The sequence below is a fragment of the Chiroxiphia lanceolata genome, chromosome 24 (assembly GCF_009829145.1).
Source record: "Chiroxiphia lanceolata isolate bChiLan1 chromosome 24, bChiLan1.pri, whole genome shotgun sequence".
In the NCBI taxonomy this organism is placed as follows: Eukaryota; Metazoa; Chordata; class Aves; order Passeriformes; family Pipridae; genus Chiroxiphia; species Chiroxiphia lanceolata.
In genome coordinates this window covers 1,318,007-1,332,364 of record NC_045660.1, presented here as the reverse complement: position 1 = coordinate 1,332,364, position 14,358 = coordinate 1,318,007, and the positions used below count along the sequence as shown (strand labels likewise).

At 53.7% G+C, this 14,358-nt stretch overlaps 1 protein-coding gene across 1 annotated transcript; it reads left to right on the top strand.

Annotated features, from left to right (window-relative positions):
• Positions 1-8,493: 8,493 nt before the first annotated feature.
• Positions 8,494-13,861, top strand: LOC116797996 (endothelin-2-like). The gene is made up of 5 exons (XM_032710048.1): positions 8,494-8,643; positions 8,907-9,039; positions 10,118-10,237; positions 10,962-11,066; positions 11,832-13,861. The coding sequence occupies exons 1-5, from the start codon at positions 8,586-8,588 to the stop codon at positions 11,941-11,943; spliced, it is 528 nt and encodes a 175-aa protein (XP_032565939.1). The 5' UTR covers positions 8,494-8,585; the 3' UTR covers positions 11,944-13,861.
• The last annotated feature ends 497 nt before the right edge of the window (positions 13,862-14,358 follow it).

Sequence of the window (14,358 nt, the reverse complement as noted above, 5' to 3'; positions counted from 1 at the left end):
GGACTGGGGGTGTTTGGGGATGAAAAGCTCAACAAGAGTTGGCAACGCACCTCTGGACCCCAGAACACCCCCGTGCCCTGGGCTGTGCCAACGGGATCGTGGGCAGCAGGGTGAGGGAGGGGATTCTCCCTCTCTGCTCTGCTCAGGTGAGACCCCCCTGCAGAGCTGCCCCAGCCCTGGGAACAACAGCACAAGGACCTGGAGCTGCTGGAGAGAGTCCAGAGGAGGCCCCGGAGATGCTCCAGGGCTGGAGCCCCTCTGCTCTGGAGCCAGGCTGGGAGAGCTGGGGGGGTTCCCCTGGAGAAGAGAAGGCTCCAGGGAGAGCTGAGAGCCCCTTGCAGGGACTAAAGGGGCTCCAGGAGAGCTGGAGAGGGACTGGGGACAAGGGATGGAGGGACAGGACACAGGGAATGGCTTCCCACTGCCAGAGGGCAGGGAGAGATGGGAGATTGGGAAGGAATTGTTGTGTGTGAGGGTGGGGAGGCCCTGGGCCAGGTTGCCCAGAGAAGCTGTGGCTGCCTCTGGATCCCTGGAAGTGTCCAAGGCCAGGTTGGACGGGGCTTGGAGCAGCCTGGGCTGGTGGGAGGTGTCCCTGCCCATGGCAGGGGCTGGAATGAGATGGTTTTTAAGGTCCCTTCCAACCCAAACCACTCTGGGATTCTGGAATTCTCTGTTTAACTTCTGCCTTGTTCTCCGTATGAATTCCTGTCTCTGATTTTTGCAGTTTCATTACCCCAACCTACTTCACGTATTTCCCCCAAAAACTGACCTAGAAGGAGAGATCTGGAATAAGCTGCTGCCCAAACGAAAACTGGTTGCTTAAGGTGACCTGAGGCCTCCTGCTGGGATCTGAAGTGGATCCTGGCTGTTGCTGTGTCTGCAGCCTGGAGCACATTGGTGTTTGCAGGGAGCAGCTGCTGCAAAAGGGGGGATTTGTGCCTGTCCGGGTGGTAGGACCCCCCCAAACTTGTCCCAGCTGGAATTCCTTGTGTTGCACAAGCTGTTCTCCTGCACTTGCTGCGAAGGATTGGGCTCACAAAGCAGTTAGGGCTGGAGACAGCTCCCAGGTGGTGATTAATTGCATGACACCTATTGTAATTATAAATTCCAGGTCACTCATCGTGCTGGAAAGCTGAAGGAGTTCAACCATCAGGGTGGAGTAAAGGCAGACATCCATGTTAAAGTGTTCCAATGAACACTCACCAGACAAGGAATGTCTCCATGGGGCTGTCTAAACACACGCAGGGCTTTGCTTTTCTTGCCTTGTGGGCACAGAAAGTGTGTAATCAGGCAGGGACACATTGTAACTGTCAGTCACTTTATTGAAAAAAACACCTTTTTTAGCTGCCAATATTCCCTTTTCCATCCACAGAGAAAGGGTGAACATGCTTTTCTTCCACCTCCAGGTAATGAGGAAGGAGCAGGAGGAGTTCACAGCCTTTTGAGTCGTTACATTTTTGAAAGGAGGAACAGCTCGTGCTGAAAATATTCAGCAAATTTCTTGCTGAGCTGTGAGTTTTTCCCAGTGTCTGCCTCTACCAGAGCTGCCACAGCACTGTGGAAAGGTGTCACCAGGAGCACAGTTATTATGATTTTAAAATAAGTGTAACACCAGACTGGACCAGAGCAGGTCTGTGGCTCTCACCAGCAGAAGATGCTGAAGAGGAAGGTGGGTAGGTCTTGCTATAAGGGATAATGTGTGGCTGCTCCTGCTGTGTCTCATCAAGGTCTAAAATATCAGCCAGAGCCCTGGTGTATGAAGTTGAATGTCCTTTCAAAGCTGACCACACATCCAAATGTTCCCAATATTCCCAGTTCGTCTAGATTTAATTAAAACTGGTGTCCCAGAGGCACATTTTGACTCCCCCATTTATTCTACTAAAAAACAAGTTACTTTACCATAAATTTAATTACCCTTGTGTAAGAAAGTCATAATCATCTTAAACTAGAGACAGTTCAGTACATTCCAAAGGTCCCTGAGACATTCACTTCTATTTTTCCCCTTCAAAATCCCTGAGGATCACACCTGTCTCACTGCCCTGTAGTTCCCATCAACAGGGGTTTCCTGCTGCCTGACAGACACCCCAGGGCAGCCCAGCACTGCCAGAACCCCCAGGACAACAAACCTGCCCTGTTCAAGTGGCTTCTGAGATCTCCAGTCAAAGGGAGAAGCCCTGCAGGAAGGGACCAGGATTATCCTCCCCCTTTGCTGTCTCAGAGCCTCTTTTGGCCACTGGAAATTTAAATTCTCAGGCAGGAAAGTGCCACCATGTCCTACAGCACAACTCCTCTGGTTTGTCCCTTCTGCCTGCAGGACAGAACTGAGATAATCCATTCCTGCAGTTTACCAGGATGCCAGGCCTGATCCCAGCCTGACTCCACCAGGCACAGGCAGGACAGGCCCAGGGCAGTGACCTGACCTGGGGACAGGCACTTTCAGGGTGATGCCACAGCCAGGCTGGCTCTCCTGGATGTGGGAGGTGGTCCTTGCAAAGGCCAGCCCAGCTGCTGCTTCCCACCTCACTGAAAGGATGGAGGCAGCTCATCCCAGGCTGCAGGGACACTCTGACCCCACCCTCTGTCCTGCGGAGTCCTTCACCTCTGCAAGAGAAGCCTCGTGTCTGTGGGGTGGGGACATGGGGCAGCAGGGCAGTTGTGGCAGCTTTGCATGGCAATTCCAAACCCTGCCTCTCCCCAGGTCTGCGAGGGACACTGGGTTTCATTGGGAACACAGATGGGGAAAACACACAAAGATCTGGAAATTGGGACCAGAGAAAACAACCCTTCATGGTGTGAAACTGGGCCCAGAGTAAAGAACCTTCATGGTGTGTGCAGGCACTGATAGTGCAAACCACGGACAAACACGGAGCAGGGACAAAGCTGTTATCAGCTCAGCAGGTAAACACTCCTGCCTTAATGCTCCTTTCTTTGGGGCTGCCATTTCAGGACTGGCTTGGACTCCTTGAAGTGCTTTTTGCTGTTGAACTCCCATGTCCAGCTCCAGCAAGCAGCCCCACCTCCCCATGGTCCTGCCAGCCACCCTCCTGGAACAGCACAGACGTGACAGCCCAGAGCTTCTGCGGCTCAGAGGAGCCAACTGGGGTCTTGCAGAGCAAATCTTGGAGAGGTGAGAACAGTGTGGGTTTTCAACAATAGCTCAATGAAGACTGAAAGCTGCCACAGCCTGTGAGGGCTGCCCAGCCACCCAATCCTTCTATGGGACCAATCTCTACCAAAAGAAAGGAGCTGAAGGGTAATTCAAGAGCTGCCTCAGGGAACGCCTGGATGCTGCAAGTGGGCTTCAGGTGACTCTCCACAGAGCTGACTTTAAGCCAAAATAAGAAAGTCTGGGATCTGGAGGATAGCCCTGTATTGCTCATGTCATTTAAGAGCCTTAAACTTGGTTGAAGTTCTCCAGCCACCACTGTTTGTGCAAGGCTGTGTCTCCAAAGCTCCTGGCCATCCTCAGCACCTTTGGAATTGTCAAATCTCTTTGGAATCTCAAAGCCCTGCAGAACCGAGGAGACTTTTGCCTCCTTGCCCTTACGAGTATCCAGATCGTCGTGTTCACTCTTCTTCACTGTGTGAAATATCTCCTCCAGCCTCCCGGCACCACCACTGGAATTCCTGCCAGTCAGCACAAAGCAGTGATTTATAACAGCTGAAGTGTTGATCTGGGGGTGGGGAGGGGGGGCCATGAAAGTCCCAAAGGAAGCCTCACTTGACAATGTCTCCTTCCTACACTTCCTAACAGCGACTCGGGGGGGAAAATGATCAACTGTGGAAAAATGTTGCTCATGTCCCGGGACAAGAGTTATGGTTATTTGCTGGGCTTCCATCCACCGTGGGGAATTCTGGCTTGTGACATCACCCCATTGTTCCTGCTGGGGCCAAGAACGCGCCGGGATCCCGTCTCCTCAATGGTTAAAGCACTTTCCTGTTTGCTCGTTCCTCGTTTCCAAACAGCCGCGTCCACGAATCCTGCACGGGATGTCTCTTGTCTTGAGCTGTTTTGTCCCTTTCGTCATGTCTGCCTGGAACTCCTCACAATGAAGTGAACAATGTACTCCTCCAGTCAGAAACAAAAGGGAAAAAATAACTGCAGGAGGCAAAGCCCAGCTTTGGCATTTAGGACCCTGTGTACGCCTTTGTTCCTTCTTTGGAGCCGTGTTTGTGCAGCGCTGGCCCGTCCCTCTGCTCCAGCCTGTTGTTTTCCTTTGTGATTTTAGTGTGGTGATAATGCCAGGAGGGTTGGCCTTGGAAAGCAGTGGCTCCTGCTCTTGACTGGGGAAACAGGGCCGGTTGCAGCAGCAGTGAAGCTCCTCCGTGTCTAAGGGGTGAAGGAGAACCAGCTCCCAGTTCGAGCTGAACCCCCAGCACAGGGTGTGAGGGGATGGAACGTTTGGGCAGTTTTGGGTGCCACAATATAACAGCTAAAGCTGGTAGAGAGTGTCCAAAGGAGGGACACAGAGATACTGAAGGGTCTGGAGGGGCCATGAGGAGCAGCTGAGGGCACTTGGTGTGTGCAGCTGGAGCAGAGCAGGCTGAGGGCAGAGCTCAGCGGGGGCTGCAGCTCCTCCCCAGGGGCAGCTCTGAGCTCTGCTCTGGGGGAGCAGGGACAGCACCCAGGGAACGGCTGGAGCTGTGTCAGGGCAGGCTCAGGTTGGATCTCAGGCAAAGGTTCTTCCCCCAGAGGCTGGTTGGGCACTGCCCAGGCTCCCCAGGGCAGTGGGCACTCTCCCCAAGTGGGCACTCTCCCCAAGGCTGCCAGAGCTCCAGGAGGGTTTGGACAACGCTCTCAGGGCCAGGGTGGGATTGTTGGGGTGTCTGTGCAGGGCCAGGGGTTGGACTCATTGACCCTTGTGGTCCCTTTCAACTCAGGATATTCTGTGATCCTGAAACAGGCAGGATCTTGAAACCACCACAGTCAGACACCAGAATAATCACAGAATCATTAAGGTTGGAAAAGACCTCCAAGATCATCCAGTCCAACATGCTGTGTGGGATGGTTGATGCTGAGACATCTGTTTCACCTTATGTCTGGACATTCTTCTTCACAAGCCTAAAGACAAAAAAACCTTTTTAAAGTATTGCTTTTTCACAGAAACTCTTTAGTTCTGGACAAAGGTCTCAGAGCAGTTTAAAGCTGTGCTGGTCCAGGCAGTGCCAACCCCAGCTCTTCTCTGCAGGGTTCCTACATCCCCACACCAAACAGAGACATTCCTCCACAGTTCCACGTCCTTTAGAATCTGTGAATCACTGGTGCCAAACATCCAGAGGTGTGTGGGTCAGGTTTGTGCCTGCTCAGCACAGGAGGGGGGTATTTCCTGAGTTCGGGCTCCATCCAGCACATGTGAACAAGAGGGTTTAACATTTGCTCCATTTTCTGTGACAATCTGTTGGGATTTATGAGAAACGAGGAAAACAGTTGAGAAATCTTGGATGAAAGGTCTGATTTGTAAAGATGTTTATGCACCTGGCACTGAAGGCAGATACAGGCAGACATCTGGGCACTTGTCTCCTTTCAGCCACACAGCAAGAACTGCAGTTACGTGTAGCTTCAGGTGCTGCTCAGAAATGTGAGCTGAGCGACAGAGCTCTGGCCACAAAAGGTGAAGGAAATTGCTTGAACCAGATGCCCAAATCATCAGGTTAATTTGAGAGTCCTTTTCCTTCCTGGAGGCACGAACTCTGTGGGTGACAGGCTCTGCTGCTCCTCTCAGCAAGTGAACCTTGGAAAGCCGCAGCGCTGTGGCTCTGTCTCATAATTTGTGCAAACAACTGGTGGCATCTTTTCAAAGAGAGCCCCTTCTTTGACAAAATGATGTCATTTGCTGCCCAGCCTTTCCTCCCTGTGAGCAAATACTGCTGCGTTCCCTTCCCCACGTCCAGGGGATCAGCTTTCACCCTCGGTGACCAGAATGAGGAGCCAGGGAACAGAAGCCAAGGGAGATTTATTATATCACTGAACTGGCATCTGGAATGTCACAGAGTATCCGAGCTCTGACATAACTCTGAAACTTGGCACAGCTGGAATATGGGTTGTAACAGGTAATGCTGCTATTGTATTTCCCTGTTTTCTTTAGGATAAGTGTTGCATTGGTACAGAGGTTAAACACTTCCCTCTGCTTGTTTGCCTGTAATACTGAAGCTTTAGTTTATCAGTTATATTTTATTTTTATTATCATATTTTATCTTATTTTATGTTTTTATTTGTTTTATATTATTATATTTATATTATATATTTGTATTATTATATCTTTAGTAATGTTATATTATTTTAAAAGAAAATTTTCACTCTTCCTGATTTTCTCTGCCTGCTGTCCTCTGCTCTGTTATTTTAATGGCATTCTCATATGGACATTTTTCATCTGCTCTGGGCCCCCTCTCAGCAAAAGGAGCTCTCAACAGTATCTGTGCCCTCCTGTGCCATCGCAGTCAGAGCTGGCTGGTGAATAGAGCAGCAGGGGGTTTTTTGGATCCTGCAATGGGCTTTCCCCCACACATCTCCTGTGTACATTTTGCATGAGTTCAGAGAGGGCTTCCCACAGAGGGAATGGCAAATCCTCTGGGCATGGCTTGCAGGGCTGCAATCATGACCCATTTGACTTGCCCAGGTGCTGTGAGCAGAAGCCCCAACTCTCAGACTGCAGCAGTTTTCCACTCTCTGCCTCATTGCCCTTTTTCTTATTTCTCTTTCCTTTCCCCCTGCACGTGTTACTGGGCAGGAGACTCCCACTGGCTGTAATTGCCATCACCTTCCATCTGCCCATGACAACAGGGCAATAAAAACCTGAACTGCTCATGGTAAACAAATAAAATACACTCCCTTTCCCCAGAAGCCTTTAAGAACATCTCTGGAAAGGGAAGTGCAGTGATTTCGCTTTTCTAACCTGCTCACAGGATTTACCCAGGATTTGGGATGCCTGGAGCTGGAACGGTGGCCCCAGGGGATTCTGGAAGCTGTGATCCATCCCTGTCGTGGTCAGGACCCAACATCTCTCTGGAGAACAGTTTCCTGCTCCTGCCTGACACACACGATGGGCCAGGTGAAGTGGCTTCGAGTGCCACCCCGCGCATGCCAGGAGGTGACTCTATTTTACATGATTCCTGTGTGAAAAATGTGCAGATACGGTGTCAGAAGGTGCCTCGTGAATCCTGCAGCAAAATCAGACAGCGGGAGGACAGATTTACTGCGAGAAATTTGAATTGCTCAACGTAGGAAAAGTCTTTGAATTGGTTTAGGGAAAAAAAAAAGAGAGAAAAAACCGAGAGTGTCACTGAACAGCTGCATTTGCATGAGCTGAGCGACAACTCCGAGGAAATGTATCCGTTTACAATTTTACTAAAATAAAGTAAATTAAGAAATTTCAAGTAAAAACTTGAAATACATCTTGAATTCTGTCCCGTTTTCTCAGTTTAATCCACCCCCGGGAGGTGCCGTGGGGGCCAAGGTCAGTCCCCACGCGTGGGCAGGTGGTTGGGGGGTCCCACGGGGGCTCTGCCTGTGTGTGTGTCCTCCTGCCTTCACCTGCAGCTCCGGCCGCACTCGGGACCCCCTGGGGGTCCCGTGGTCACCCCCCCTCCGCATCCCCTCCCCGACACCCCCGGGAGTCGTTCTCTCCAAATCCCCCCGGGCGGGGGAGCCCACGCGTGTCCCTGCGGAGGGTGAGGAGGGCAGGGGGCTGTCGGTGTCCCCGGAGGGTGTCGGTGTCGCCAGGGGTGGGGCAGTGCTCCTGGGGGGGGTGTCGGTCTCCCCGGGGGGGTATCAGTGTCCCCGGGGGGGTGTCGGTGCCCCCGGGAGGTGTCAGTGTCCCCAGGGATTGTCGGTATCCTCAGGGAGTGTCGGTATCCCCAGGGGGTGTCGGTGTCCCCGGGGAGATGGGTCGGTATCCCCAGGAGGTTTTGGTGTCCCCGGGGGGGTTTCGGTGCCCCCGGGAGGTGGCAGTGTCCCCAGGGAGTGTCGGTATCCCCAGGAGGTGTCGGTATCCCCAGGAGGTGTCGGTGTCCCCAGGGAGTGTCGGTATCCCCAGGAGGTGTCGGTATCCCCAGGGGGTGTCGGTGTCCCCGGGGGGATGGGTCGGTATCCCCAGGGAGTGTCGGTATCCCCAGGGAGTGTCGGTGTCCCCAGGAGGTGTCGGTGTCCCCAGGGAGTGTCGGTGTCCCCAGGAGGTGTCGGTATCCCCGGGAGGTGTCGGTATCCCCGGGAGGTGTCGGTATCCCCGGGAGGTGTCGGTATCCCCAGGGAGTGTCGGTGTCCCCAGGGAGTGTCGGTGTCCCCAGGAGGTGTCGGTATCCCCGGGAGGTGTCGGTATCCCCGGGAGGTGTCGGTATCCCCGGGAGGTGTCGGTGTCCCCGGGGCCCGGCGGTTCCCGCGGCCGCTCCACGCGCGGGGCGGAGCGGCCGTGACGCGGCGGGACCGGGGCTATAAAGCACCTGCCGGGCGCCCCACGGCTCCAGACGCTGCGCGGCGGCTCCAGTGGAACAGCCGGGACGGGAGGAAAAGGAGGAAAACCCACAGAAGAGCCCCCAAAAGCCGCCGGCTCAGCCCAGCCAAGCTCAGCCCAGCCCGCAGAGCCGCGGTGATGCCCCGCCACCCCGCAGTGCTGCTGGCGCTCGCCCTCCTCGCCCTCGTGGAAGCCGGTGAGCCCCGGGCTAGCGGAGGATCGGTACCCGGGGAGCCCTGGGCTGGGGGAGCGGGGACGGGGGTGCCCGAGGGGGCTGCGGGGTGCGGGCGCTGCGCGGTGCCCTCGCTCCGGAGGAGCCGCCGGGGCTGCCCCGGTCCGAGATGAGCCGCAGCCTCATCCCGCGAAGCTGCGGGCACGGTCCCGGCGGAGGTGTGGCTGCGGAGGGGACACACGGGCGGGCTCCGAGCGTGCGGCTCACCCCTCCCTCGTGTGCCGCAGGTCTGGGCCATCCCCCGCCAGAGTCCCACCTGGCCGCGCACCCGAGGACCAAGAGATGTTCCTGCAACAGCTGGATGGATAAGGAATGCATTTACTTCTGTCACCTGGACATCATCTGGGTCAACACACCTGGGTAAGCACGAGCAGCTTTCGGAGTGGGGAGCTCTGGGGATGGACAGTGACTGTACTTTCTGCTGGAGGATGGGGAAAGGGTCCCAGCCCTGGGAGGCTCCGGGAGCACCTGCTCGGGGGACATTGCAAACTCAACCTAGAAAGGGACAGGCTGTGCTTCTGCTCAGGAGGTTCAGTCTCACTCCCAGGGATCGAGGTGAAAGCACAGGGCGCTGCTGCCTCGCGGGCTCTGAGGTTTGTACCTCTGCAAGCCCAAATTAACACCAAGATGTTGTAGCTTCAAGTCAGAAAGTTGCTCTCCCCGCTTGCAAACTGCAGCCCTGGCTGCTGCCTGCAGTATTGTTAATGAGACAGTGGTGGGCTGGCACTAACGGCCCGTGGCTGCCAAGTCCTGCCCTCAGGAATGTTAAAGCAGCTTTCCCAGCAGTTTCAGACCAATGGCCATCACACTGGAGCATAACACATGTGCTCAGGTGTGGTTATAATCGTGCTTGCTGACATGAAACTACAACTCGCTGCTTGCTCGGAGAAGAGTTGCAGTCACTGCCAATCCTGAACCCTCTGGGAGAGGAGATTGCCATCAGAGATGGAGCTGGGAATGTGCTAACAGCTCTGGGAGCACGCTGGGATCACAGAACCTCCTCTGGCCCCGAGATATCCTTGTACGATATCCTGGGTGTTAAACCCGCGGGGGAAGGAAGGCACTGACATCTCTGCTGGGCTGGGGCTGCTGGCCCGGGCCAGCCCTGCTCCTCCTGTGCTCTGGCACGCAGCTGAACTGCCCAGCCCATGCGGTAACCCTTGCACGGGCACCTGGGCTGCTGCAGGGAGAGGGAACTGCACTTCCAAGCCAGCACATCGTGGCAATCTCCCTGGGAGGGGTTGGGTGGGGAAAACAGGAGGTGGGAGAGGAGCTGCAGTTTAAAGGCTTAGACCTATCAGTGACCTTTTCACCTTCTGTCTACAGATGAGTCTTTTATTATCCTGGCACAGGCTTGGCTGCCTCCCAAGACCGTGCTGTAAACCTGTTGGCTAATAAAAAAGTTGGTGGCACGGCTGAATCCCTTTGTTTTTCCCAGGCACACGGCTCCCTACGGCCTGGGGAGCCCGCCCAGGCGGCGCAGGAGGTCACCGGGCAGGTGCCAGTGCTCGCACTCCAGGGACAACATCTGTGCCACCTTCTGCCAGGGGAAGCCTGGGTAAGTCAGGGGGTCCTGAGGGTGTCCCTGGGGGCTGTTTGGGGAGGGGGCAAGCAGACAGACAGCGCTCAGCAGCTGGAGCATCTCCAGCTCCCTGGGGACACTGTGAACGGCTGGAACTTGTCTAGTGGCTCTCACTGCCCTCCCAGGAGGCCCTGGCAGTGCCACACGGGTGTTTTGGTTGTACAAAAGCCTCTTTACTAGCTGATATAAAGCAATGTTACCTCCATCCCTCCTGCTGCCAGGGTGCTGGGTGTGCTGGGGGGAAGGCAGAGCTGGCAGAGTGGGAAGGCAAAGTTGGGAACAGGGGCAAGCAGAGGGTGTGGAGCTTTGGGACACCAGAGGAGCAGAGCAGGACTGCTGTGAGCTGGGACTCAGAAGCCAAATCTCCTCTGTGATCAACTCTGTTTACACAGCACGTGGGGTCTCAGTTCTCTCCCTTCAGCAGCAGCACAGAGGGGTGTGTACACTGTGGGGAGGTGGGAGCAAAGGCATTGTAGAGGTCTGTCATTAATTCCATAGCAAGGCAATAGTTAAAATCCCGATCATTAAATGTGAATAGAGTGAGGTCTGACAGAAGGGAATAGCAGGAAAAGTGAGCCCTGAATAGCTCTCAAATAGCTGCAATTAACCCTTCAAGATCATGCATTCAGCTGTCTGTCACTGGGGCTCAGCACAGCCAGTCTCGATGTGGGTGGTTCATGAATCTCCTCTTGCTCATTAGGTACCTCCAGAGTCTGAAGCTCCCAGTGAGTTCTGGAGCGTCAACGAGGTCCCCACAGAGTGGGGACATGAAGCCTCCCCATCATGGCCTACTGAGGGCTCTCAGGTGAGATGGCACTTAAACTGAACATCCCTCATAAGCACTTGAAAGTCAGCAGCTGTGACCCCACACTGCAGCTTCCACTTGGATTTGACAGGACTTCCTCTTCTTGTCTCCTTTAAATGAGAAGACTTGACTATTTCTGCTCTCTGTAGAATGGAGAGCTCAGAGCTGAGGGAGCCAGGGTTGCTTGTGACCTACCAGATCCAGAGGATTATTACATAAAATGTAATTCTTGATTGGAGTAGGAAGTTCCTCTGATATGGGACAGGCAGGTGGGTGATGTACCAGAAGAGGGTGGGGGGATGGCATTATGGAGGAATATAATTCATTGGGCAGCAACTTTGGACTGAAGAAAAGAGCTTTTCTCAGCCCATATCAGTGAGTTGTGGAATCGCTGCTGGAAGAAACCAGAGACTCCAGGAGTGTAAATGAGCTAAAGGGAGTTGGCAAATCAGCTAATTGTTAGTAGTTAAATCAGATGCAATGGGAGCAGTGTCTGAAAGGCAGATCTGGGGAAACATCACTTGGGTCATGCCCTGCTGCAGGACTCCTTGAATCCTCTGCCACTGATGGAAAGGGGATTTTGGGCTTGATGAAGCTCCTCTGTGGTTTAATAAAGCTGTGGCTGGAAATTCCCCCTCTGCCTTCCCCCATCTTCTGCCCCACAGTAAATCCTGGAGAGGGGTAGATACATGTCATAGTATGGGCTGTTTCTGAGCAGTGGGCAAATGGACTGGAGAGTGAAGATGGTGTCTCTTCTGTTCCCAGGGACCTTGCTGCCTCCAGCCTGCGCTCCGGGAAACACCCACAGCGCTCCCGGAGGGGTGCACAGCCAGCGGTTCTGCCTTGGAGGAAGAACATCTGGAAGAAGAAGAGATAAGAAACAGGTGCACACCGAGTTCACCAGAAGAATTTGGAGTCCTGTGGGTGCCACCAGCTCCGCTGTCGGTAGTTAGAGCTGAAGGAAAGGCCGTGAGTGGAAGGGAAGGAGTGGAAGTGTCCGTGCTCCTGTCGCTGACCCAGCACCGCCTGTACTCCAGAGACTGTTGTAAAGGGAAAACTCTCTCTCTATACAGTCCTAGATGTGTTGTGGAGCTGAATTGTGCCTTTTTGGATCAGGCAAGGGTCTTGCTGGAAGAGTACGAGCTTAACTCTGCTCTGGAGTCGCGGGCAGAGGGTGGAATCCCAGCCTGGGTGGTTCTGTGCAGTTCTGGATGTGCCAGCACTGAGCCCGTGTCTCCAGCCTGCTCTGCTCTGCCTTGGAGCTGGGTGTGAGCAGGGCCCAGCTTGGCCCCGCTCAGAGCTGCTTTGGCTGGTCCTGGTGCTCAGGGATGAGCTGCCTCCAACCTGAGCCCAACTTTGCACTATTTTCTCTTGTCAGTCAGTGCCTGTGAATGAGACTCCCAGGCTGAACCAGCTCCCAGTTTGTATTAAAAATATGGATAATGCAGAAGCCTGGAAGCCAACGGAGTGGTCAGTGGCACTCCCTGGCTGAGAAATTCACTGAGGGGAGTTTTCCCTGAGGTTCTTGAGGGGCTGTAGTTGAGGTGGAGGGTGGCTCACACCAGAGCTGGCACCAAATCCAAGCGTGACCCTGCCAGCAGGCCCAGGGTGGGGAGGCTGAGGGGGAGCTGTGTCTGCAGGAGCCCCAGCAGAGCCAGGGGAGGGAGCCCTGCCCGGCCTGAGCTGCTGCTCTGGGTCAGCTCAGGGCTGTGAGTCCATCTCATCTCCCTGGACACTCCCTCAGTGGGGCAGGGCACTCCCAGCTCCCAGCCTGACATCCCAGCTTTGTTCCAGCTGTGCCTGGAAGGAGGGGCTGGAGGCAGAGGTGTGTGTGTGGGGGGGAGATCCAGAGGCTTGCTTGCTGCTTTGCTTAGATCAGGTCTCTGAGCTGGGCTCTGTGTAATAAATACAGTGTATGGGTAGCAGGTCACTGTGGGAATTGTAACCTGGATCGGGAACGCAAAGGGCAGCCAGACAGGATGGATGTGGAAGGGAGGACTGGGAAGAAGAGGGGGTTGGAACCAGATGAACTTTAAGGTCCCTTCCAACCCAAACCTTTCTGTGATTCCATAGGGGAGCACAGCCCTGTGTGCACAGAGAAAGGCTGGGATTTAAAGCCGTGCCAAAGCCATGGAGCAACACAGGAGGGACAGGGGAATCTGGGAAAAACACTGAGCCCAGGACCTAGAAACCAATCCTGCAGGCAAACACAGTCTCAAGGCTCTGGAGCTGTATCACAAGTGCACTTTTGTTTGCCTGGGCAGATTAATTCCATTAGAAACAGAGGCTGCAGCTCTGGGCAGTGCAGGGGAATCACTGCTCCGCTGGAACCACTGTTGGGTCCCTCTTGCTGCCCAATCCAGTATTACACAGGAGCGTTTCTAAAGGCTGCTGGAAGTTGGTGGTGGACCAAAATCTGTGGCTGTTGCAAGTGTAGTCCCGTTGGACAGCAAAAATAATTCCTTGATTTTGCTCTAAGCCCTGGAGGGGGGAAAAAATGAGACCAACTGATTGTATCATAAACGAAACAGCAAATGAATCATTTGGTCCCCAAAGCTGCAGAGAATCTATTTTATATTTGACTTTCTGAAGGTTGCAGTCATTCTAAAAAAAAAAAAATAAATCCTGAAAAGATTTGTTCTAGAGGAAACTTTGCACATGGTTTAATGTGAGCTGAGTAATTTAAAATAAAACTACTGCTGTTGAATACTATGTATCTCTCCTTGTGTGGATAATGTCTCATCCTAAGTGACTTACTGCACACTTGCCATATGTAGCATCCTGAAATCTGTATATTTATTTAAATCTATTGATTTTTTTAGACAGTAATTTTCAAATTATAATTTGTAATAAATAATGACAAAAGTCAATATGATTTTTCTACCTTATTTGGTGGTTGGGGGGTGGTGGGCAAAGGGAGAGAAATCCAGCTGGCCCAAAGCACTGGGAAAGGGAGTGGCACAGCAGAGCTGGGTGGGAATGGAGAGGTTGGGAATGGTCCCGAGCAAATTTCGGTTCAAAGCGAATCCATCAGATTAAACATTCCTTAACTTAAACACCTTCCTCCTCTCTAGATGTCTGTGGGGGTACTGAGACAAAGTTATCCCCAGGTTGTTGTACTTGGGGCTATGGGATCTTTATGCCAAGGGATCCTGGAAGTGTTTTCCCAGGGTTGAGCCCTTTGCCTCCCATGCTCTTCCCAGCTCTGTGACCGTGGGTGTCACACAGGGACAGAGCACCCACGTCCCCTCCCTCCTGTGCCCTTCAGAGCTGACAGGGGCTGTGGGGTTTG

What these genes read in the sequence shown, in the direction of transcription:
- LOC116797996 (XM_032710048.1), top strand. Translation starts at nt 8,586, where the DNA reads ATGCCCCGCCACCCCGCAGTGCTGCTGGCGCTCGCCCTCCTCGCCCTC. An exon ending in ATCTGGGTCAACACACCTGG is followed by an intron (nt 9,040 to 10,117) that starts GTAAGCACGAGC and finishes TGTTTTTCCCAG; the next exon opens with GCACACGGCTCCCTACGGCC. An exon ending in TTCTGCCAGGGGAAGCCTGG is followed by an intron (nt 10,238 to 10,961) that starts GTAAGTCAGGGG and finishes CTTGCTCATTAG; the next exon opens with GTACCTCCAGAGTCTGAAGC.